At 40.3% G+C, this 25,388-nt stretch overlaps 1 protein-coding gene across 1 annotated transcript in view; it reads left to right on the top strand.

The window, feature by feature from the left end:
• Positions 1-25,388, top strand: part of LOC119426496 (rho GTPase-activating protein 21) — a 72,414-nt gene that overhangs the window by 12,300 nt on the left and 34,726 nt on the right. The window contains exons 3-6 of the mRNA XM_037694053.1: positions 2,707-2,728; positions 19,153-19,245; positions 19,985-20,063; positions 21,463-21,517. Of these exons, the coding sequence (XP_037549981.1) occupies positions 2,707-2,728; positions 19,153-19,245; positions 19,985-20,063; positions 21,463-21,517 (249 nt within the window). The remainder of the gene's footprint in view (positions 1-2,706; positions 2,729-19,152; positions 19,246-19,984; positions 20,064-21,462; positions 21,518-25,388) is intronic.

Genomic DNA, 25,388 nt, shown 5'->3' with positions numbered 1-25,388 from the left:
TTTTTTGACCACGTGATGGTAGTATAAGACTGTTTGAACCAATGGATGGATAGTTGAGCAGAGTGTCTCTAAGAAAAATGGGAGGGAGAGCCCTTGACGTGACATGGGCTGGCATGGTGACATGGTGCACACTCTGTGATTTGATCTTTTTAGCATAGCATTTTTCACACAAAGCTTTTAATAAATAATCAGTAAACAAGTTTTCAGCTTCTTTTTGCAGAGAAAAACAACTTTTTACATGAAGGCACTGGTTTCAACCGTGAATTTTGGATCTTGACAAGACAGAAGTTTATTCCCAAGGTCGGCCTGTTAGTTTAGCTTGTAGCTTAGCTGCTCTTAACGATCCAAAAACGCAATTTTGGACGGTAAAAATGGATTTGAAAAAGAAAAGGGTGGGGGGGGGGGGGTCAGTGAAGATCACCGGAGTTGAGCCGTTCCTTCAGTAGAAAGAGAGACACACGAAGAACAATAAAGCTGGTAAATGAAAATCCATCCATCCATCCATTTTCTTTACCCGCTTATTCCATTTTGGGTCACGGGGGTCGCTGGTGCCCATATCCAGCAATCACTGTGCGAGGGGCGGGGTACACCCTGGACGGGTCGCAAGTCCATCACAGGGCCACATAGAGACAAACGAGACAAACAACCATTCACACTCTCACTCACACCTAGGGACAATTTAGAGTTACCAATCAGTCTAACATGCATGTTTTTGGTCTGTGGGAGGAAACCGGAGTACCCGGAGAAAACCCACGCATGCACGGAGAGAACATGCAAACTCCACCCAGAAAGGCCCCTGGACCGGGGTTTGAACCAAGGACCTGCTCGCTGAGAGGCAGCAGCTCTACCAGTTGCGCCACCGTGCTGGTAAATGAAAATGAGGTAGATAATTTTCATTCATCATGCGATTAATTGATTTATTGTTTATCGCGACAGGCCTAGTAGAAACACTATTTATTTTTAGTTAATTATTCTCATTAACTGACATAGGCTAATTTCTTTTGTTTTTTTGTAATGCATTAAAACTTAATGGGTTGAGTCAATCTCATATTGTGGCTAAAGGCTGAATCATATCATTCCTGTTTTTGGTGCTCATGTGAGTTTGTAAAGGAGGCAAGTTACATCCTTTAAGTCCTTTGGTTTGTCTGTTTTGTCCAACTTGGAAAACAAGAAGAATAGAGAATTGTACTTTTGTCTCAGGAAGTGGTGCCAGTACTGTAGGGGTGTCCAAACATTTTCATATGTGAACCAAAACTATTGTGGGCCACAAAAATGTGAATTTCTCTCAACATGAACACCATTTTGGAGAATTACAAAAGTTTACTCATTTTGGTGAAGAAATGGTTTCAAATTGTTATAGATCCAAAACATTAAAAGCCTCATAAACACTAAGCTTTTTTTTTTTTTTTTTTCATTTACCATTTATTTATACAGGTAGTCTCATTGAGCCACGAGAACTCATTTTCAAGAGAGACCAGTTTGGGGAGCAGATGGGGGTTAAGGGCCTTGCTCAAGGGCCCAGAGTGGGGCAAATTAGGGTAAGGGCAGGTGTGGGTGCTTCACCTACCCCACCCACATTTTTGATGTTGTCGGTACCGGGGCTTGAACCGGTGATCTTCCGTTCACAGGCCCACCTTCTCTAACCTCTGTACCACTACTCCCCCCTTATAATTTTTATTTAAAATGATTTAATTTATTTGATTTGTTGGGTCTATGTTTGTTGTTTTCTTGTGTTTTGGAAGTTTATTTTAGTCTGTTCTCAGCACCAAAAGCATAATTTGAGTGTGTCCTTTTAAATCGTGGTTGATCAGCCTTTTGGGTCATGGACGTTCCTAAAGGCCGATCGAAGTTCTGAAAAACCGTCCAGCTGTCAGTCGCTACAACAGATTCAAAGTAGGTTTAAATAAAGTTGATCAACTCGTATGTAGATGATACCACTTTATATTAATTTTAAAATGTCTAATTTTCCTCTTGATTATTTTATCAACTGCAGCATTTAACAAAGTTTTGAGTCATTATCTAAAAGTCTTATTTCTGGTGGAAATCAGTAAAGGTTTTTGGTGCTTTGGACCATGAAATGAAAATAAAATGATTATAGCCAAAGGTTTGTATTTTGATTAATATTGCTCATTTTGAAAAGACTGATTTTCATCCGTTTTGCTGTTAAACCTAAACATTACATAAAAAAGGATTACCAACTAATTTGCAGAAAGTCTGAATCGACCTCTTAAGCCTGCTGACCAAAATGATACCATTCTTAAACTGCAGTTGTGGGCCGCACAAATTCACGCAAAGGGCCGCAAATGGTCCACGGGCCGCACTTTGGACACCCGTGCAGTACTGCATTAATCTCCAGGACCTCAGCACACACACGTCTCTGAAATAAGTCAAAAGTTACTGGTTGGTTTTTGATAGAAAATGGGAACATTTATTAATAAATCTAGACTGGCAGTATAATAGATTGGAGCTACTGTTATTTTTATGGTCATACAAGTGTGTTTGCATTCTAAAGCTCCCTACTTTGAAAGAAAATAGCTCAAACATAACTGTTTTAGGAACTGGAGTGGGCTTTTTAAATAGTTCAGATTTAAAAAATCATCTGCCTTTGTTTTCAGAAATTGCTGTCCATTATTGTTTTTGACAAATTTCATGACAAGAAGACAATCTCGCCGATGATCTGATTTTCTGTCTTTTCTTTTCTTCCAGGACGATGAAAATGGCAGCCGAGGTGAGTCTGGAAACACTACGTGTTGTTTAGTTGCTGCGCTCATTTAGGATGTTTACTGTGAGCAGAACTTCATGTGCTGCAATGAGAAAAACATGAAAACCATTTACGATCAACTCTTCTTATCCAATAAACAGACGTTAAATTAAGACCAACTCCAACAAATTCCTGCTGTGTGTACACATTTTAAGGTCCATTTAGTATTAGTTTAAAATCAGCCAATCTAAATTTCAGATTCATTAACTCAACACAGCACATTTTTCATCTTGTAGTAGTTTTAAACCCCTATAAGACAACATGGGGTTGTTTTGTTTGCATGCAGGCAGGTTGGGAGGTGGCACGCTGGTGCATTTTTGCAGTTTAAACTCCTTGATCTTCAGCCTGGCAGCCCTGGCAGCCTGTCCTGTTTGCTTGGCAGGTCTGCAGCATTCCTCTGAGCATCCGGCTTGTCATTCTGGACCCTCGGTATGCGCCTCACGTCTGCAGCCCAGCGTGACTGCTGCAGGACTGCTCTGATGTGCCTCGTCAAAGGCCTTCAAACAGCCCCTGCATCACATCTTTTGTCTGCATGCACGTCGCATGTGCATATGAAGCTCTGATACATGCGCTTCCATGATCGTGCACACACAGATTGAACTGTGTGGTCCTACGGAAACATTCGCTTGCATTTTTCTTAAGGTGTAAATGTGCCCGAGTTCATGTACGTTTCTGATTTTCTGTTTCCACGTAAAATGGAACGCCAGTTTTTCTCAGAAATAATTGTGCAGAAAGGGAAATAAAAACATCATTAACTTTTTGTTAGTCTTGTAATGATTCCAGAGCCCTACAAGATGTTTTTTGTTTTGTAATTATTACGTCACAAGGAGGCAGTGAAAGTGAAAAACTGAAAATGAAAGGAGGTTGAGAGGAGGCTTTGTGATAAATCTGACTCTTAAATATTCTCGACGGGAAATTGAGAGATTCCTGTAAGAGTCCCTCATCATCCCTGTTGGCCTGCGGTCACATTCCTCCTTTTTTATTCCCCCCCACCACCATGTCCTCCCCTTTTCATTCAGCACAACTCAAAATACATTAAACAATGTACACATGGTACCCTGCTGTAAGAGAGAAAACCTTCAGACAATCAGAGTGTGGACATTCTTGCATGGTGTTTTAACACAGTTTATAAAGGTGTGTTTCTGTTTGACTCCATCTGAAAGCAGTGATGTAAAACTCCCGTGTGTCTGAGCTATTGTGCATTTACTCCTGGTATCTGATGATGGAGGACTACAATTCTTGCCTTCAGAGCCCCTCCTGCTGTTACAGGAAGAGTCTTGGCTCATTTCCAGCCTCTCATTAATTCTTCTCGGCCTCTCAGCGGGCTCAGAGACGCAGCAGTGGTGATGATGCTGACAGGTAGCTTAGCAGGATGTCAGAAACCGATATCAGGAATGTCAGGAATTTCCCCAAAGGCCTGCAGCAGGGCTCGAAATTAATCAAATGTAAACATTTTTTGTTGAAATAAGAGCCTAAATATGCAGTGTGTGCTAAATATACAAAATTAAAGTTTATTTTTTAATATACTGAAGAATTAAGAGTATGGTGAGCATTGATTTAATGTTGTAAAAAGTGCATTACTTGTAAAAGCCAAAACAATGTGAGCTTGTGACCACAAGAGAAATAAATAAGCAAATTAATTACCAAGAAACAAATTACCAAAACAGTTCAGGCTTTTTTTTAATGGCAATTTAAAAAAATGGACTATTTAGGAAGCAAAGCTTCCATGAGCTTTGAAAGATGTTTTCCAATGCCCCGACTAAAGTATTCCCATTATCTTTTGATAATTAACTTTTTCAACACATGACCAACGTTTATTTTTGACAGGAACAGACAAAGCAAGACAGATGAAAAACACCAGAAACTTGAGTTTTTAAAAACCCTCTTCTTTGGAAAGCTTCTGTAAATTTTCAGTTTTGCTCACCAAAAATGACTAGCTATGCTTACATGCGCAGAATTCTTTGACCGGATTGAAATGTGTTCTGTTTGAATAATTCAAATGTATTGTTTACATGGGCACAATCTGTTCATGACGAGCGTTTACATGCAGCGGGCTTTGTTCTGAACAGCAGCACTGACATGCGCAGAGTGGTAAACTCTCCTTAAAAAAACCACCGAAGAAGAAGTTCTACTTCCGGGTGAACGTAAACAAACCTGAGCACCCAAAATGGACCCGCGACAGGTTTTAATGATGGTGGAGACGTTACTGCACTCCCTGACTGAGCTACAGGTAATACAGATCATTTTGAGCTCTTTCAAAGTTTCTAGTAGAAATGTTGTGTCGCTCATCGACCAGTTTTGCTCCCCTGACATGCTAATATTATTAGCATTAGCCAGGCGGAAATGGCAAAGTCGCACATGCGCAGTCAGGTCAGTTTTTCACGATCAGATAAAAACGAACAGATCAAGCGTTTACATGCGCACATCTGGTTACGGATCGGCGTAAACCACCCGTTTCGTTCTGATCACAAATTATATCGGATTGCGCCGAATACACAAAAAATAACCCGAACGGAGTGTTTACATGATACACTTTATTCCGATCGGCCATTTTATCCGGTTACTTATGTCCATGTAAACATACCCACTGTTACTGTGTGAGAGGTACCAAAATGGCAGAAACAGACTGTTTTGCAAAGTTTCTGTCTTAGTGTGGTCCAGACCCAAGTTTTCTTTAAGTTCCATGAGTTGTTCATTCATTCAACCTTTATTTATACAGGTTAATCCCATTGAGCCTCGGGGACTCATTTACAAGAGAGACTTGATTTTAACAAAGAATGATGACAACAGTGGACAACAAAGACGACTATAGGATGCATACAACTTGAGAATAACAAGTGAAAATTCATTCAACCTTTATTTAGACAGGCAAATCCCATTGAGCCTTGAGGACTCAAGAGAGACCTGATTTCAACAAAGAATGATGACAACAATGGACAACAGCGACAACAATAAACAGTTATAAAAAGTCATACTACAGGTTTTTTTTAACAAATAGGATGGCTAAAAGAAAAAGGTAACAAAAAAAACAAAAAAACAGCTAGATTCTAAGGCGAATGTAGAAAACTAAAAACAGAAACATGTCTGCATTGGTCCCTGCCAGGAGTCCAACAGATTCTTAAAGCCACTTAGAGAGGTCAAGGTCGAGAGCTTCAATTGTTTTTGTAAGGTATTCCAGGAAACAGGAGCAGAGTAGGAGAAGGCCCTTTTGCCGAGTTCAGTCCTCATTGAGGGAACACTGCAGGTAATAATGTCCTGAGAGTGCATGCCGTAGCTGTACTCACGCAGAGACATGTAGGAGGAGATGTATGAAGGCAGCAGACCAAGAAGTGATTTAAAGATGAAAATGTACCAGTGAGAGAGTCTGCGTGAAGTTAATGATGCCCAGTTAACTAGTGAATACAGGGTGCAGTGATGGGTACAGTAATCACAGCCAGTTATGAATCTTAGTGCACCATGATAGACAGCATCCAACATCTGCAGGGTTCTTGTAGGAGCGTTCACGTAAATAATGTCACCGTAATCAATGGAGGGAAGGAAAGTCACAGATACAAGGCGTTTCCTAGCATTCAGGGTTAGACAGGATCTATTTCTGAAAAAGAAACCCAGTTTAACTTTCAGTTTCTTTACCAAAATAAAACGGTATTGGAAAAATAAAAAAAATAAATGTGTAAAAATAAAAATCCAGCTAGGTGGTAAGGTGATGTATAAAACTAAAAACAAGAACATGCCCGGTGTTCACAAAATACATTGATTTTTCACGTGAACTTAGCAGATGTTTAAAATTACTTAGAGAGGTCAAGGTCTAGAGCCTCAGATCTTTTTGCAAGATATTCCAGAAAACAGGAGCGGAGTAGGAGAAGGCCCTTTTGCCAAGTTCAGTCCGCACTGAGGGAACACTGCAGGTAATAATGTCCTGAGAGCGCACGCTGTAGCTGCACTCATACAGAGACATGAGGAGGAGATATATGAAGGCAGCATACCAAGAAGTGAAGATGAAAATGTACCAAATGGGAGAGTCTGTGTGACGTTAATGATGACCAGTTAACCAGTGAATACAAGGTGCAGTGATGGGTATGGTAGTTACAGCCAGTTATGAATCTTATATATCTTATATCTTATATATGATAGACAGCATCCAACATCTGCAATGAAAGTAGGAGTGTTCATGTAAATAATGTCACCATAGTCAATGCAGGGAAGGAAAGTCACAGTCACAAGGTGTTTCCTATCATTCAGAGTTAGACAAGATCTATTTCTGAAAAAGACACCCAGTTTAACTTACAGTTTCCTTACTAAGTTTTCAACATGAAGCTTTAAAAAGAGATGCAATTCAGCCAAGATACTCAAATATTTGTAGGAATCGACAAACTCACTAGGGGCACCATTCAAGGATAAAATTGAAGGAAGAACTGCTGGGACTGACTTCCTGTTTGAAAACAGCATCCCTTTGGTTATGTCAGTGTTTAGGATAAGTTTGAGATAGATCAAATCAGACTGGATGATGTCGAAAGCAGATTGCAAAAGCTAGAAAGCCTTAGCAACTGTTTTAGCTCGACAATAAACAACTGTGTCATCAGCATAGAGATGTAAGAATGCATCAGGGATGCTCTGACCTACATTACCTATGTAGATTGTAAAGAGGGTGGGTCCTAAGACTGAGCCTTGTGGTACACCGTTGTTGCCTGTTAAATAACTGGAGGAAGTACCATTATGTTGAACACATTGCCTCCGGTCTGAGAGATAGTTAGAGAACCAACCGATGGTGTGTTCTGAGAAACCAATTTCTGAGATCTTATGATATAAGATGTTGTGTTAAAGAATAAAATGAGTTTTTACAGGTTTTAAAAGTAGATTTTTCACTTCTAGGAGAACCAACAATTAGAGTGATATGAAAAATGCATTCTTGTGTCACAACTTCTAAGCATTTGGTTTTCGTGTTACCAATTTGTACAAATAAATGTCACTGCCATGCAACAACTGTGGGCGCTGCTGGCCGTAATGATGGCAAATAGCATAAGCTGTGAAGCTTTCATAACATCATTGAAGAACCACGTGAAGTCACACACATAACCTCACACCAACTCAGACTGATAATATGAGCCATGTGCTGGTGAAGTCCGTGGAGTTCATCGCAGCCTCTGCGACGCGCTGCAGCGCAGTTTATTTGCTTGACTCGCGGCCTGTGTGTGTGACGAGACTGTTGGTGTTTGGAGAGGAGGGAGTCGGGGTCGTGTGACCGCATGTTGACTAGCTGGGTGTTGCCGCTGGATTCACTTCAAACCTCCAGAAAGCACACTCATAAATATACACTCACTCACACTGAAGAAAATGCACAGACAAACATTAATGTGCAGCTTGTAGATACAAACTGGAAGCACAGAGCAAGTTTTTTTAAAGTTTCCCTCTCATTTTTGGATGAGTTTGTTTGCTTTCGCAGCAGTTGTATACATACCAAGCGACTGTTATCCCTAAACCTCCTCTCTATCTCACTTCCTCTTGTCTTCCCTCCCTAATCTGTCTGTCTCAGTCCTGTTGTGTATTTTATCAGGTTGTTGAAGGGCAAAACCCAAGTCAGACATTTTGTGCAATGCTTGTGGAACTACATAATAAATTCTCCATCTGTTCAAATATTTGTTTTCCTTTCAACATGAGGCTCTTCTCTGTGTGGATACCAACTTTATTTCCTTTCTCAATTTTTTTTTGTTCAGATTTCAGTGTTCCCATAAAATCTGCAGAGGGAATGTGATGCAGCACAAGCAAACAAAATTCCTGTTTTCTCCAGTGAGCCTTTTAAAACCACACCTTCTTTAATAACGTTCTGTCCAAAGTTTTTGTTTTGTTCTTATCTCACTCTCACCACTTTATTCTGTTTGCTGTCAGAATGACTTCTTACAGTTTCAGAGAGATCATATTTTTAACTTCCTCTATCCACCATCTTTGTTTTTAAAAGGAAATGCTGCATGCTTGAAACTACAGAATTTCTTAATGAAATGTATATTTGAGAAATTCTTACAATTCAAGAACATTTCCAAATCATCTCACTTTACATACAGTCAATCTCAGAGGAGTGGCAATTTTTGTGGCACAGACCATGGCTTGTTGTAAGGTTGAGCAGGAATAGGCTATACTTGTGTCTCAGTATCTTAGAGTAGCAACAATATTGCTTTATATACTATCATGCCATTATATATGCCTACTCTTTAGGAGGTGGCTGCAGTCTGTGTACTGTGTCAAAACCCACGCTATAATCTACAATTTTGCCATATTGACGTCACAACTCACTCACAAAAGGATCAGTCAGAGTATTTTATAGGTTTTGCCAGTAACCAGATAAAAAGCAGTGTTTCCCCTACCATTATTCAAGCGAGGCGCCCCGCCCCATCAACAGAACCAAGTGCCGCACCTACCGAGCCAAGCGCACCCCCTCCCACTCACCCGTCGGCACTGACGTAACACTAAGCTAGTGGCTTGCAATACAGGCGTGCTAGCTAAAAAGCTAAATGCAGTCTCTTCCCTCATGCTGAACCCTCACGCTGACCCCCACCCAACTCAAAAACTGTTGGTACAAACAGTACGGCTCAGATGTGTCTAAATCCACCCACGGGGGGGTTGGATGAGCCCCCCGGCGCCAAAACTGTTGGTATAAACAGTCTCCGTTTGAACCCCCACCCCCCCAAAAAATATAAAAAAATCATGGACGAGATGAGTGCCCCACCATGGGAAGTTGTCTAGGGAAAACACTGAAAAGTGTTGGAGAAAAATATTCTTGCTTTATATTAGTTACTCAGAAAGAACACATTCGACAGCTAGAGAAGATTTTTGAACCAGTATTTACTTGCAAGGTCAGACTTTCAGGACAGGTTACATTAATTTACATAAAGTACACACATGAAGACTGGTCATGAGAATCTGTCATGAGCTGACTTCGCAGCTTGCTTTTATAACCTTATCAGTTCAGCTGAGTTCAGAGTGCAGGTGTCCTTGGCTGCCAGCTGCCTGCTGCAGCCTCATCCAGCCCTTTTTGCTTACCCAAACACATGGTTCATGGGCAGAGGTAAGATTCTCAGCCATAGTACTAGAAACATCTCTAACCTTTGACCAAAATTCCCCCAACAAAACATATTATGAACTACAGAACTTGTATAAATGACATAAACAGCTCTATCTAAACAACAACATGTTGCCATTATGCATTTAATCATCTCTCAACATTAAAAAAGAAAGTGCAGCTGCCATCTGAGCTGAGGCTGAAGTTAAAACCCGCCTCGTGTCTTACAGGGCTGGATTTTTTTTGGCTTCTTTCACAGAACACTTGGTTCTTGGAGTTGAACTGGACAAAGCGAGATTTTCATTGCACCCTGGCAACTTTTACTTATTTCGTCAGCTTGCATACTGAGCCAACTTGAAAACTTTTCCAACTGACTCGTTCTTATTTGTCTTATGTACTGTAATAAAGCATATATATTCCATTCAATTTTAAACATTTTTGTATGAGATTGATCTTAAGTTAGTAGAAACTATCCATCAGTGAATTTATTTGAACTGGTGTGGAGCTTGTCTATAGACAGTAGGACAGAGGAGGTGCAGTGTACATTATGCCTGGCTAAAATAAACCAATTTATGGGAATTGATCTGTTAGGATGAGGACAGTTTGTTGCATCAGTTGATTTTGGCTGTTCTATTGACAAGTTGTAAAATGAAGACCAAAGCAGAACTTTGGCATAAGCTCTCTTTCATAAGACTTGTTGCGTGGTTTGGCTCATTTAACAGACAGAAAGCAACGCAATGAAAGTAAGTACTCTGTTAGTGCAATTTAGTATGTTTTTTCTTTTCTTTGCCCTGAAAGGTTTTGGTGTTTGTAGTTCTTCATTTAAAAAAGAGATGGAAAGAAAACCACCTTCCTGTGCTGGTGGAAAACTTGACTAGGCACGTTTGTGTGTCGCCTTGTTTGTGTGTAGCATGTGTTGTGACATTATTGTCAGGTTTGTGTTTTTGCATCTGGGTGTTTCTTACACCCTTGGATTGCTGAAAACATGACACTGAGTCATTTTTGAATTATCCAAGTCTTGCAGGAATTCAGTCCTGCAGGACTTGTAAGCTTTTCCATTTTGTGGTTCGTGCAGCTTTTGTGTTGGTGAAACTTTTTTACACATACGGAGTAAAATTAGTGGAGCAAGTGACTTCTCTGTAATAAGAAGAACTTAATTTATGTTTGAGGGAAGTATTTTGAGTAACAGTTTTTCTTTATACCGTAGCTCACGTTCTTTTAAATCTCTCAACCATCGAAGTTGGCTTTGTTGTCATGGCAACACTAACTCCTCATGGTGACCCTAAAATAGGATTGTATACATGTTGGTGGGTGGGGTCAAATATAGCCAAAGTCTCCATTTAGTAATATATTTAGCGTACCAAGCAACAACAGTGATCAATCACATCTACTGTTTCTACACAAGTTCTCACACAATCTTCAGCATTTAATATATTTTATATTTCATCTGTAAAATGTCCTGTGTAGTAAACAAATAGCTTTCATTCTATGAAGCCTGGTTTAAAAAGAAACAAATTGAAGTCAGACAATTTACTGCGCTTATAAACCATTACCTGTTCATATCTAGAAAGAAACATAGACAGATCTGTTGTTGATAGAGTAAATCTAAATGTTTATGCTGGAATATGGTGACAGTTTAATTTTAATTGATTGAACAGAAGCTTTTAAGCCTTTTTGACATTTTCAAGTGTGTTTTTTGGTTTTTGGCAAAAGCTATGACAAGTTTACAAAGTGTAGTGATTGTTGGAATTAGACCTGTTTATCTGAGGCGAGTACGAGCGTGTTTCCTCACTGCCTGATGTCCGAGTGACACACTTTTTAAGAATGTAGGTTTATGGAGTATTTCAAAGGTCAGAAGGGTTTAGGCTTTGACAGTCGAGCTTTATTTGTACTGGTTATGTACAACATTTTCTATATTATTGAAAGATGCAAAAACACAATTACTGCAGTCTTTATTTTTTGTTTTTAGTCCAGCTTCTTGGAGCAATTGTTTGACCATTAAACTGTGCTGTGGGTAAAGTGCATGGAGTTATGTAAACCATACGAGCGCTTTAACCTTCCTTCACTGTGGGGGGACTTCCTTCTGCCAGGTTTATGTTTCCCATCTTCAAATTTCTCTGCTGGAGCTGACCTGTCATAGATAGTCATCTAAACACTGGTGTTTTCCTTTGAGTTTCAAGTGCTTGACACGTCCATGAGGGGTTTTGCAAGTATATACGTCTGTAGGTGGTTAGGATGGCTTGTAAAATGTTAAAAGTGGCACAAATAGTAAAGAACGGCAAGCTGGAGAGAGGGAGATTTTACATCATGGTTAATGTAGAGAGCGGGCAGCCAGCCCAGCCCTCTGTAGAATAACATTATCTAACCCAAAACAACAGGGGAGCACATTGCCGGCCCACACAACCAGACCCAGCTGTGCAGCCAGCGTCGACAGCCAAAACCAGAGCTTGTTGAGGACAGAGAGCAGTGCTGACACTCAGGCATGCCTGCAGACCCCTGACTGCTAGATAGCAGATGTTAAATAAGCATTAAAGTGTAAGTGAAATAAAAATTTTAAAAAATCTAAATTTATTTAAACACAACCACACAACAAATTAACTATATTTAAAGCATCAAGCTAAAGCTCATATAAAACTAGCCACTAGGGAGTGCAAGCCAGTGTATCTCTCGTGCCGGTCCCAAGCCCAGGTAAATGTGAGGGTTGTGTCAGGAAGGACATCCAATGTAAAACACTTGCCAAAACTATAATGCAAGTTCATCAAAGCAAAACCATACAGGATCAGTCGAGGCCTGGGTTAACAATGACTGCCATCTGTGCTGTTGACAAACAGGGTGCTGGCAGAAATTGTGCTACTGTTAGTCGAAGACCACAAGAAGGGAAACGTGTCAGAAGACAGAGGGAGAAGAGGAAAGTCAAGAATGTAGGACTCAGGGTTGTAACTCTAAATGTGGGGACAATGACAGGCAAAGGTAGAGAGCTGACTGACATGATACAGAGAAGGAAGGTAGATGTTTTATGTGTCCAAGAGACCAAGTGGAAGGGCAGCAAGGCTTGAAGCATTGGAGCAGGATTTAAACTGTTTTACCATGGTGTGGATAGAAAGAGAAATGGAGTAGGAGTGGTCTATGAAGGAGGAGTTGGCAAAGAATGTAGTAGAGGTGAAAACAGTGTCAGATAGGGTGATGTGCCGGAAGGTAGACGTAGATGGTCTGATGCAAAAATTTGTCAGTGGTTATCTTACACAGGTTGGATGCGATGTGGAGGAGAAAGACACATTTTGGAAGGATCTGGATGAAGTGATCGAGAGTCTTCTCTGGGAGGAGAGAGTAGTGATTGGAGCAGACCTGAACGGACATGTTGGTGAAGGAAACAGAGGGGATGAGGAAGTGATGGGTAGGTTTGGTGTCAAGGAAAGAAACCAGGAAGGACAGATGGTGGTGGATTTTGTTAAGAGAATGGAAATGGCAGTAGTCAACACTTATTTCCAAAAGAGGGAGGAACATAGTGACCTATGACTGGAGGAAGGGGTACGCAGGTCGACTACATTCTGTGTAGAAGAGGAAACCTGAGGGAGATCGAGGACTGTAAGGTTGTGGCAGAGGAGAGCATGGCCAGACAGCATCCATTGTTGTGTAGAATGGCTGTTGTGGAAAAGAGTAAAATCAGAGAAGAAGACCAAATGGTAGAATCTGAAGATGGAAGAATGTTGTGAAAATTTCAGAGAGGAGCTGTTAAAGGCTCTGGGTGGTGAGAAAGTGCTTCCAAATGACTGGGCTACTACATCAACAGTAATTAAAGAGACAGGTAGGAAGGTACTTGGTGTGTCATCTGGACTGGGCAGAGAATGGATGATAAGGAAACCTGATGGTGGAATAGTGAATTGCAGGATGCCATTAGAAGAAAAAAGTTAACCAAGAAGAAATGACAGTCAGAGGACCGAAGAGAGGAGACAGGAATATAAGAAGATGGGATGTAGAGCAAAGAGGGAGGTAGCTAAGGCTAAGCAGAAGGCATATGAAGAGTTGTATGGGAGGCTGGACACTAACAAGGGTGAGAAAAACTTGTGCTGATGGGCAAGCCAGAGGAACCAGGCTGGAAAGGATGTGCAGCAGGTTAGGCTTGTTAAAGATAGGAATGGTAATGTTCTAACAAATGAGGAGTGTGTGATGAGAAGATGGAAGGAGTACTTAGAGGAACTAATGGATGAGGAGAATGAAAGAAAAAAGAAGAGTAGAGGTCATAGAAACTGTGGACCAGGAAGTGGCAAAGATTTGTCAGTGTGAAGGCCGGAAAGTTCTGAAAAGAATGAAGAAAGGGAAAGCAGTAGGGGAAGGCAGTAGGACTTGATGACATACCAGTGGAGGTTTGGAAATGTCTTGGAGAGATGGCAGTGAGGTTTTTGACTCAAATATTCAATGGCATATTTGAGGTTGAGAAAAGGCCGGGGAATGTAAGAGAAGTGTGCTGGTGCCCATTTTTAAGAACAAGGGTGATGTACAGAGTTGTAGAAACTACAGGGAAATTAAGTTGATGAGTCACACAATGCAGAGATGGGAGAGAATTGTGGAAGCTAAGATTTAGACGAGAGGTGACTATTTTTGAGCAGCAGTATGGTTTCATGCCAAGAAAGAGCACTACAGATGCCATATTTTCTTTAAGCATGCTGATGGAGAAATACAGAGAGGGTCAGAAAGAACTCCATTGTGTCTTTGTGGATTTAGAAAACGCATATGACAGGGTGCCTAGGGAGGAGGTGTGGTATGAGGAAATCTGGAATGGCGGAGAAGTATGTTAGACTGATACAGGACATGTATGAGGACAGCAGGGCAGTGTTGAGACATGCTGTATGGGTGACAGATAGCTTCAATGTGGAGGTGGGAGTGCATCAAGGATCGGCTCTGAGCCCTTCTTGTTTGATCTGATGATGGACTGACTAACAGATTAGGTCAGGCAGGAATCCCCGTGGACTATGATGTTTGCAGATGACAATCTGGTGAGAACAAGGAACAGGTGGAAGAGAACTTCAAGAGGTGGAGGTATGCACATGAAAGAAGAGGAATGAAAGTCAGTCGTAGCAAAACATAGTACATGTGTGTGAATGAGAGGGAGGACGGTGAAACAGTGAGGCTACAAGGAGCAGAGGTCACAAAGGTACTTCGACTACTTGAAGTCCACTGTCCAGGAAAATGGAGAATGTGGTAAAGTGGTGAAAAAGAGAGTCCAGGCGAGATGGAGTGGATGGAGAAAAGTTTCAGGAGTGATTTATGACAAAAAAAGGGTATCAGCAAAGGTCAAAGGAAACATTTAAAAGACAGTGGTGAGACCACCTATGTTGTATGGGCTGGAAACAGTGGCAGTCACAAAAAGTCAGGAGACAGAACTGGAAATAGCAGAAATGAATATGTTGAGGTTCTCCTTAGGGGTGACAAGGATGGATAAGATTAGGAATGAGATCATCAGAGGTACAGCACAGGTTGAACAACTGGGAGATAAAGTTAGAGGACAGACTGAGATGGTTCGAACATGTCCAGAGGAGGGACAGTGGGTATATTGGTAGAAGGATATTAGAAATGCAGCTGCCAGGAAAAAGACAGAGGAGATGTATGGATGCAGTTAGCAAATACATGGAGGTAGGTGGAGTGAGGACAGAGTACTCAGAGGACAGAGTGAGATGGAGGAGGATGACTCGCTGTGGAGACCTCTGAAGAGGGAAACGCCAGAAGAAGGAGAAGGAGGAGGAGGAGATCATTTAAAGTTTTCATTCAGTCAAATAAGCAGTTTCAACTGCACCAGTAGAACAATGAAACAGACTGTATTTTTTCAGCATTTTGTGGCTTTTTATGAGGAAATATGCAACAGATATTAACAGTGATTTTATTATAAACTCTTCAATAGTGAACAGCTTAGAGTCAACTCAAACAGGTGAAGGTGCATCTGACTGCACAATAGCTGAGCTACAACTCCAAGAAATACTATCAGCTGTGTGGTATGTAGGGACATCTAGTGGAGAAGTTGAAGCTAGTTAAATAACTTCAGGGTTTGCATATGATCCTTCAGTAAAGGGCCCTTGTTATTGATATTTTGCACTTCTGCCATTAGGTCATTTTAGTTAAGACCTTGTCATTGAATCAAAGTTGTCTCAGCTAGTCAACATCAGTCAACATTATGTCACATTGAGGTGGAAAATGAGTGTTTGATTGAAGCAGAGTTTAATTTAAGGAATGTAGATGTTCTCTGCGAGGAAAGAGGACTGTTTTTATTTATGATTCTTATGTTAGACACACTGTTTGAACATATATACACTACAGCACATATGTCAGAGTCAAGGCTCGCGGGCCACATCCGGCCCGCGAGAAGGTTTTTTACGGCCCCTGGGATGATCTTGATTTATTATTAGAACCAGACCGCAGCAAGCCGGTCTTGTGCGAAATTCTGTTCCCCTGTGAAAATCTGTTCCCCCTGTGTCAGGAGCGCGCACTGCAACCAGAGAGGCGGGTCCGACCGTCTTCACGGCTCATCTGATAAATTTCTCGGTAAAACGAGTCCACGTAATCGTGTCACGGTTGTAGCTTTCATTTTAATGGACAGCTCCTGGTAAATAAATAAATGAAAACCTCAACAACAACAAAAAAACTGGTCTTGTTTTTTTTTTTGTTTGTTTTTTATCGCCGAGAGAATCTTTGGTCATGTTCATTTTAGCCTGACAAATATGAGTCAGCCACCAACACATCATGCATATTTATAATTTTTTCTTGCTAATGTAGAAGGATGGAAGCTGGTGAGAGCAGGACACGAAAAATTAAACTTCCTGAAAACAAATATAGGCTTTCTGGTAAATGGTTAATAGATTTTTGCACTTTATTTTATTGTATTTCAATCCAATTATATTTTAAAAATATTTCAGTTGAGTGGATGATAGAAAATTGCTTTTTTTTTCTTCTTTGAAGTAAATTTAGCCCACTTTTGCTAAAATAGAAAATATAGGCTACTGATGGTGCCTTGAATAATACAGGTTTCTTTCATTTAATGTTCATGTTATGGGGGTTTTTATATAAAGGAAATTTGTCTTTTGTGTCTGTTGAAAATTAAAGATTACTGACAGAGCCATAAGAAAATATTGCTTTATTTATCTGATCATATTGGAATATATTTGTTAGGTTTTCAGTAGGTTCAATTAGATTCACTAGACTATATGCGTCATTTAAAAAAATTTCAATGAACATTCGATCAGTCCGGCCCTCGGCTTGTAGCTAAATTTTTTATTTGGCCCTCCGTCCATTTGACTTTGACACCCCTGCACTACAGTGTTCACATTCACACAATGACCCTTTCTTTAACCCCACTGTGAAAAATCTAATTTTTGTTTTGTGTATTTTCTATAAGTTGCTGAAAAATAATGAAGTAAATAATATATTAAATGCAGACAGTTAATCATGCTGTGAAAGAGGTTAAGATGATGAATTAATGTAAAGTCTGTAAGACTTAACGCATACAGTGTTTTAGTTAACTGATTTGACTATGTATAACATCATTCTTAGTGTTTCTGATAAGCCTGTACTGTAATCTGAAGAATGTGTTGTTTGAGTTTTCCTTCGGTCAGCGGTTTGTCCTCCTTTGATTATATCTGAAGAGTTGCTGCAGTGATTAATATGATTCGGTGTTTTGGAGCAGCTGAAGTCACTCTATGGCAGGCTTGTGTTTTTAATCATTCTACCATTTTTTTTTACTTTACAAAGTTAAGTTTCAAAGCTTTTAGATTTGCACATTTAATCCCGCTCATCCTGCATGGAAACGTCCAGAATCCAATTTGTGCTGCAGAGAGTTGGCGTTTAGTGAGATTTGCACAAGGTTGGGAATCTGCCCGGTCCTGGTGCTCAGAGGAGAGCGGTGTGTTTATATACATCCACACAGACAGCATGGGTGATGGTCGTGTCACCGCTGGTTGTCATGTTGCTCTGTGAGCTGCCAAAACAGAGTCACACTGCAGCACGTTGCTGTTTTATCATGTAGTTTCCAGAACCACATTTAGCTTGATCAAGACAGAAAATAAATGGCTGTTCCTAATATTTCAACATGTTTCTAAATTAGTGTTTTAAATAACTTCTGCTGCCTTCAACTGTATCAGTAAATCTCATATGCATCAGTCTGTTTATTTTATTTGGAAGTGAACACGCATCTTGCAGTTGTTGTCAACTTTTGTTGTCTTTAAATATAAATTAATTTGACCTTAGGGTCATAAATCCTATATTTTAAACTCTCTATTGTGTTTTGGTTTTTAGTGATGATGGTTGTTTGAAGGTTAAACAAATACAGTAGTGTATTATGACTAACCTGAAGTCACCTAAATTACCTCTGTTGTTGTTACTTTTATTTAATCTCATTACGCAAATGATCCCCAAATTAAAACACTGCATCCCATCAGCATGAATCCTCTGCAGTAACACATTCACTGTAACTCAGGCATTGTTGTTGTTGCAAACTAAACACACTGTTTTGCAGTGAAAGTGGATATGATACAACTTCTGCTGAAAATATTTACTTAATTTTTCCTCCAAAGTATGGCTGTAGATCCATCCATCCATCCATTTATTTTTACTCTCTGTTTTGTGCTATTTTTGTGAATGTAATCTGAACAATTCTCCCAAACAAACCCTGCATTAAAGTGAAAAAAGTGTGTATACAAAATAAAAAGACCCTCTTTTATTTAACAGAATGCAAACTATAATCTGCAGCGATAAGCTGGCGCTGCTGACAGATAAAGTGCATCATTGTCTGAAAAAGTTCACATGGTAAAAAATATATTTAGGCTTTTTTTCTGTGGTAAAGGGAAATACTTTTGAATATCTAGTTTAACTACCAAACCTGCAGGGCTTGTGTGTGTGTGTGGGATTGATGTAAAGTGAGCAGGTATTGCATCCTATCAGGAAATACACTTACAACATTAAAACTGATATGTGCATGTAAGAATCAAAACTGTTGTTTTCCCATCCTCAGATTAATCAATACTTTAATGAAAACTGGCAGCAGTCATGGCTGTTCTAAGTTTCTACATGTCATGTACCAAATATGAATCCTGGACTATCTTTAGTCGTTGGAAAAGGCTTTCCAAACATTTACAGTTGATTTTTAGCAATAAAGCAAACCCTAACCTGTTCCAGTCCATCAGAATGAGTAACCAGTCTGTAGTTTACATTTGTATAAAATGTCAAATCCAGCAGGAGACGTGCAGAAATATTACATCCTTTCTGCCTCAGTCTGTTCTACTTATGCTCCTCCTGTGCTGTTTTCGCTCGCTGTGACCAATCGTCTCTCTGCTTGTGCTTCCTTTCTTGTTACCAGGGAGACAGAGGAACCGTCTGGAGCCAATGGACACTATTTTTGTCAAGCAAGTGAAGGAGGGAGGCCCCGCCCATGGAGCTGGACTCTGTACAGGTACACAAACACACAAACTCAGACCTGGTGATGCCTACACACAGTCTCAGTGGGGGGTACATGGGTTGTTTGTCATAACTGACTCTGTCCCACATGTGGCCACAGACGATCTCCGTTCACCTCTTTACTGTCCGTAATTCCACTTCAGTGCGAACTGCCAGGAAAAACAAATAAGTTTTACAAGATACCAGCTCCTTTATGGACGACTGAACAGGCTGTTACTCCTGCCTTTCATCAGGCCTGTTTTCATACATCTTGATTTTCTTTTTTTATCTTAATTAAACATGAATCATTTCTAATATGAAGCAGCGGGGATAAAAATAGATTTAAAACCTCCCTTCTAGTGAGACGGTAAATCAGCAACTTAGTTTTCCTGAAATGAAGGTGATGGCTGAAGCTCTGTTCTGGCAAGTCTGTGCCCTGTGTTACAGGAAGTTTTACAGTAAGTGGTCTAAATAAGCCCTCAGAGCTGTTCCCTTAATCTGTGCGCCCTTCTCTGTTCTCCTGGGAGAGGGCAGCTCAGCTCTCTCTCACATTTATCCACTAAACTCACTTCATTTCGCTCCTGTGAAATGACCATCTTCAAAAAAAACTGAACAGAGTTGGATTTTGATGTGCTGTCAAAGAAACGTGAGAATTATTTGAGTTGAATAAAAGTAGCACATGTTTGTAGTGGAAGGAGTCACTTGGCAGGACAGGAGTTATATCTGTTAGTAATTTTTTCCTTTAATCTGTCCAGGGGATCGGATTGTGAAAGTGAACGGAGAGAGCATCATCGGGAAGACTTACTCACAAGTCATAGCCTTGATCCAGAACAGGTAGGAGGGCTTATTTTACGGAAACTGTTCAGCATGTGAAAGAGTCCCATGGACTTTACATCATGAAAAAATGAGCTTCCACTTGAAACACAGCTCACAAAAAGTCAACAAAACAGGCTCAAGTTGGGTGGCTGATAAACGTGCATTTCAGTGGGCATGGGATGGATTTATGGGCACATATAATTAAAAATCCTTTGGCACACACTCCAGTGTCACCCATCATTGTGTTTCTTTTAAATATTATAAAAAAAAATTAATTGGGTATAAATAAAATTCATATACCGTATTTTCCACCGTAAACGTCGCTCCACCCTATAAGTCGCATCAGTCCGAATATGTCTAATAAAGTGGAAAAATCCATAAATACGTCGCTTCGCCATATGCGTCACATCTATTCTGCGTCACCGCTGTCGCGTCACATTTGTTATGTGTCACCTCTGACAAACCGGAAATGTGGGTCGGTGTTGTGCCACAAATCGATTGGCTACCAAATTGGCGGCCCCGGGAGCATGCACAGGAGGACTTTAACAAGAATTTAACAAGATTAACACTTAAAAACAATTATTTGTTTGCTTGAAATTATAGTAAAGGTGTGTCTCACTCTTACTTTTATGTAATAAATGCACTTTGACAGTCAAATCGGCTGTATTTCAAAAGCCGATACGTGGGAGTAGGAACGCGCAGAGGGACAATTTGCTGTGTGGTTCTTCAAAATTTAACAAGATAAGCACCTAAAACAAGTATTTGTTTGCTCGACATTATAGCAAAGGTGTGTCTCAGGTGAACTTTTACTTAATAAATTCACTTTAATAGTCAAATAAGCGGCATTTTGCCGGGGCGGTGCAGCGAAATGAAGCTAGTTTGACAGATGCTCCAAGCAGTGAGTAGAACAAAGGTGGCAGGGTATGGCAAGCCGATTGTGTCATTAATAACTGGTGAAGATTCTCAGTCATCCAGGACATGTTAAATTTGAAAAAGTTAAAGACAAAAACAATAAAGTATAAAGTCTAATAAATAAAGTCCAGTTGTTTTTGTCTTGAACTTATTTGAATTTGTCATTATAGCCATGTTTACCTATTCTATGATACAACAGCATGCCTTACAACTCTGCTTCCATCTAACGGCTGAAAAACGGTAGTGTTCAAAATTTTCAGTCAGAATGAATGAAAACGGTCATAACTCAGCCAAAAATATGTTTATAAATATGGGAAAAAATCCATAGATATGTCGCTTCGGCGTATAAGTCGCAGAGCATGTAAATTATACAAAAAACACGACTTATATAGTGAAAAATATGGTAGCTGAATCAAATAAAATGTTTCTGTGTTCTTGAAGACCAAAGCAGTATCATTTATTTGGTAAAATCTGTTTCCTTGTGTGTTTTCTGATTATCTGTCAGTGATGCTTCGTTGGAACTCTGTGTGATGCCCAAAGATGAGGACATTTTGCAGCTGGTAAGCAGCCTCTATCCCTATAAAGTATATTTAAGTGTTCTCAAAAGATGTTGTTGAAGAATTTACATTTTCAATCTTAGTGCAAAGTTTGGGTTGTTACCAGCTGCTGCCATGAAAGACAAATGATGCTGTTACTGCCTGAGTCTGCATTTTTATCCAATAGCTAAAACTGTCTCATGAACCACAGTAATCATTGGATGTATGTCTACAACTGATTAATGTTCAGAGTCAACACGATTCAAAATGGCTGCAACAACTAATTAAACTTAGCAAACAAAAAAAGGCTATAATTCAGTTATTTTTACTGATGTTGAGGTGAAGCTTGGTGTGGTAGTAACTGAGAGTCATACCTATAACGTACTATGAGCACGAACAAATTGTGAAGCATTAGTTTACAACTTTAGTTTTATTAAATTTGATTGATTCAGGGCTGCTAATGGTTGAGCAGCATCTTCTAGCAGGCTAAGATATGGAGCTAAAGTGTTATCAAAGTTATAAACCTCACAATGGTAAAATAAAAACTTGTTGTTGAGAATGTAGGAGCCAAGACTCTACGATCTACACTCATCTCCAGGCCAGTGGTAGGCCTGTCACAATAACAAATTTTGCTGGACGATTAACTGTCTCAAAAAATATTGCGATAAACGATAATATTGTTTGAATAAGTGTTGAACTTATTTTGAGTTTAGTACCTTTTTAGCTGCTTTTAACCATCCAAAAACATGATTTTGGATGGTTAAAACAGATTTTAAAGAGAAAAAGAGGGGTCAGTGAAGAGCACCAGAGATGAGCCTTTTGTCATCCAGTGTCTTCAGTAGAAAGAGAGAGACGCAAAGAAACGATAAAGCCAATAAATGGAAATGAAGTTGATCATTTTCATTTATCATGTGATTAATTGATTTATTATTTATCACAACAGGCCTAGCCAGCGGTCACTCATTCAGGGATGAAGATGTTCACATCCTGGATAGAGAGGAACGATGGTTTGAGAGAGGAGTAAAGGAGGCCATCTTTGTGAAAAGAAACATCATTAAACGGGTGGAGGCCTCCGTGTTCAACTGTCCCCCTCTTGCAATGCTGTTATTGCTAGTATCACTCAGCCTCCTGTGAATAGCAAACAGCCATCAGTGTGCTAATGATCCATCGTTAGGCTGATGGCCCTTCTTGATCATGTGAGCAGCTGGTTTTGGTTGTCAGCAGCAAACTGGTTGATCCACTCTGAGAAGGTGCTATTTATAAGACTGAGCTGAATACAGCACCTCAGACTGAGGAAGTCTTTCGGATGAAAGATGAAACGTTTCTACAGTTTTTTTAACCCATTCAGAGGACCAGACAACTTTTTTTAGATTTTTCTACCTGGATTATTGAGCATGCCTTCAGGCTATTTCCTGCAACTAACACCATGAATCAGCACTTCACAAGTTACATAACAAACATCATCGTTTTAGCTTTCAAGGTGTGAGGAGAACTGTGTGTGACTCAGTAACCCTGTGTATAATAGAACTAGACCGTTCCCATTTATATATTTTTTGCACTTTTGAGATGAACACCACAAAATTATCACTTAAGGTTCTTGGTTGATACCATTCTTATTTGTTCTTGTAAAAAAGAAGAGAACAAAATATCCTGATGCATGCTCAATAATCCAGGTAGAAAAATCTAACAAAGTTGCCGGTAAATCAGGTCCTCTGGACAAATTAAAAAAAAAAAAATGTTGAAACGTTTCATCTTTATTCCAAAAGATTTTGTCAGTCTGAGGAGCTGCAATAAACAGTCTTATAAGCAGCAACTTCTCATCGTGGATCAACCAGTTTGTTGTTGACATTCAAAACTAGTTGTTCACATGATAAAGGAGGACCATCAGCCTAACAACCGATCATAAGTGCCCTTATGGCTGTTTGCTATTCACAGAGGGCTGAGTGATTTTAGCAATAACATCATTGTAGGAGGGGGACAAGTGGGCATGGAGGCCTCCGCCCCTGTTTAATGGACGGTTTCTCTTCACAAAGATGGCCTCCTTTACTCCTCAAACAAAAAGGGAACATAATCATCTTTTAAATGTGGCTTTAACTGAGCTTGTAAATTAATTTACATGAATCATAATAAGGCAGCACGGTGGTGCAACTGGTAGAGCTGCTGCCTCTCAGCGAGCAGGTCCTTGGTTCAAACCCCGGTCCAGGGGCCTTTCTGGGTGGAGTTTGCATGTTCTCTCCGTGCATGCGTGGGTTTTCTCCGGGTGCTCCTGTTTCCTCCCACAGACCAAAATCATGCATGTTAGGCTGATTGGTAACTCTAAATTGTCCCTAGGTGTGAGTGAGAGAGTGAATGGTTGTTTGTCTCGTTTTTCTCTATGTGGCCCTGTGATGGACTTGCGACCCGTCCAGGGTGTACCCCGCCCCTCGCACAATGATTGCTGGACATGGGCACCAGCGACCCCCGTGACCCAAAATGGAATAAGCAGGTAAAGAAAATGGATGGATGGATGGATGAATCATAATAAGCTCATAAGATCAGATTTGGATCAAAAGCTAGTGTTGTAGATGATATTTCAAAACAATCGATACAGTCATAATATGCAGTCATGGAGAAGAAGAGCTAATCTAGACTTTATGCTGATCAGACTGGTGACACAAACCACCAGGTCGCATCAGTCCAGAGCCCCACAAACAAAAAAGTAGCACCAAACCAATTTAAACCAGTTGCTGCTTGTATTTGAGGAGTCAGATCAAATCAAGATGCTGAATTCCTCACATAGCTCGGCCACAGCACTCTGAAAAGTACAGACTGTTGTTCTATGGATTGAGTCTGAGCACCCCAGGCTGCAGGATTCAAACCAAGCAGTTAGTTATTCAATCTAAAATAATGTAACGTGCTTTTCTGCTTTGAGACACTCGGCTCACTCACTACCAAAGGGACTGCAGCTGCAGTCAGCTGACTCCTCTCAGTACGCTGTTTACTGAACAGAAGCCAGTGCGGCTCAAGCAAACATGCAGATATGCTCAACCAAAAGAGAACATATGATAAGCAGTATGCAAACAATGAGAGAGATGCTGGCAGGGATGAGGATGAGGTTGGTGTGGAGAGAGTTTCAACATGAGTGAAACGCTCACAGAGCCTGCGAGGACGAGAGGACGTATGTCAAAATGAGCAGGTGAGAGTGCCAGAATGAAGAAATGCGGAGAATGTGGCGTGATAGAGAGCCAACAAACTAGATGTGACTACGTTCTGACAGCCGAGTGTTGGTGGTGGTAAAATAATGGTGTAATGGAGAACACTAACTGATCACTTTGATCTTTCTGACTTAATATTCTGTTTCCTTTGCTGTCATGCCTTCCTACCTCAGCATGTGGTTTTAGCAAAGATGCACAAGTTCCAGTTTTAAGCTCCCATTCTGATTTCTCATTTTTGCAACATTCTGACCTGCCATTTTTGAGTTTACGTGATTCCAATATCTGTAATATTGTTTTTTTTTGTTTGTTTTTTTGTAATTTATCAAGGTTCAAGGTGACTTTATTGTCATTCGCATCACATGTGGTACATGAGGTGGAACAAAATTGTGCACTCAAGGTCCCAGTTACACCCGAAAATATCAATAATGTAAACTATCCAAAAGAAACTGTATACGAGGATCTAAGATATAAGCTAAACAATTCATTCAACCTTTATTTAAACAGATAAGTCACATTGAGCCTCAAAGACACTGTGAGGAGGAGCTTTCCAACCACCTTGGACCTTTACACTTCACGATGCAGGGGGAGGGCGCTCCGCATCCTGAAGGACTCCACTAATCCTGCACACAGTCTGTTCCAGCTCCTCCCCTCAAGCAGGCGGTTGAGGAGCATTCAGAGCAAGACCACCAGGCTCAGAAACA

This window comes from Nematolebias whitei, chromosome 20, assembly GCF_014905685.2.
Source record: "Nematolebias whitei isolate Nwh7 chromosome 20, NemWhi1, whole genome shotgun sequence".
NCBI lineage: Eukaryota > Metazoa > Chordata > Actinopteri > Cyprinodontiformes > Rivulidae > Nematolebias > Nematolebias whitei.
Note: the sequence above shows the minus strand (reverse complement) of the source record. Positions and strands in the feature narration are given on the sequence as shown.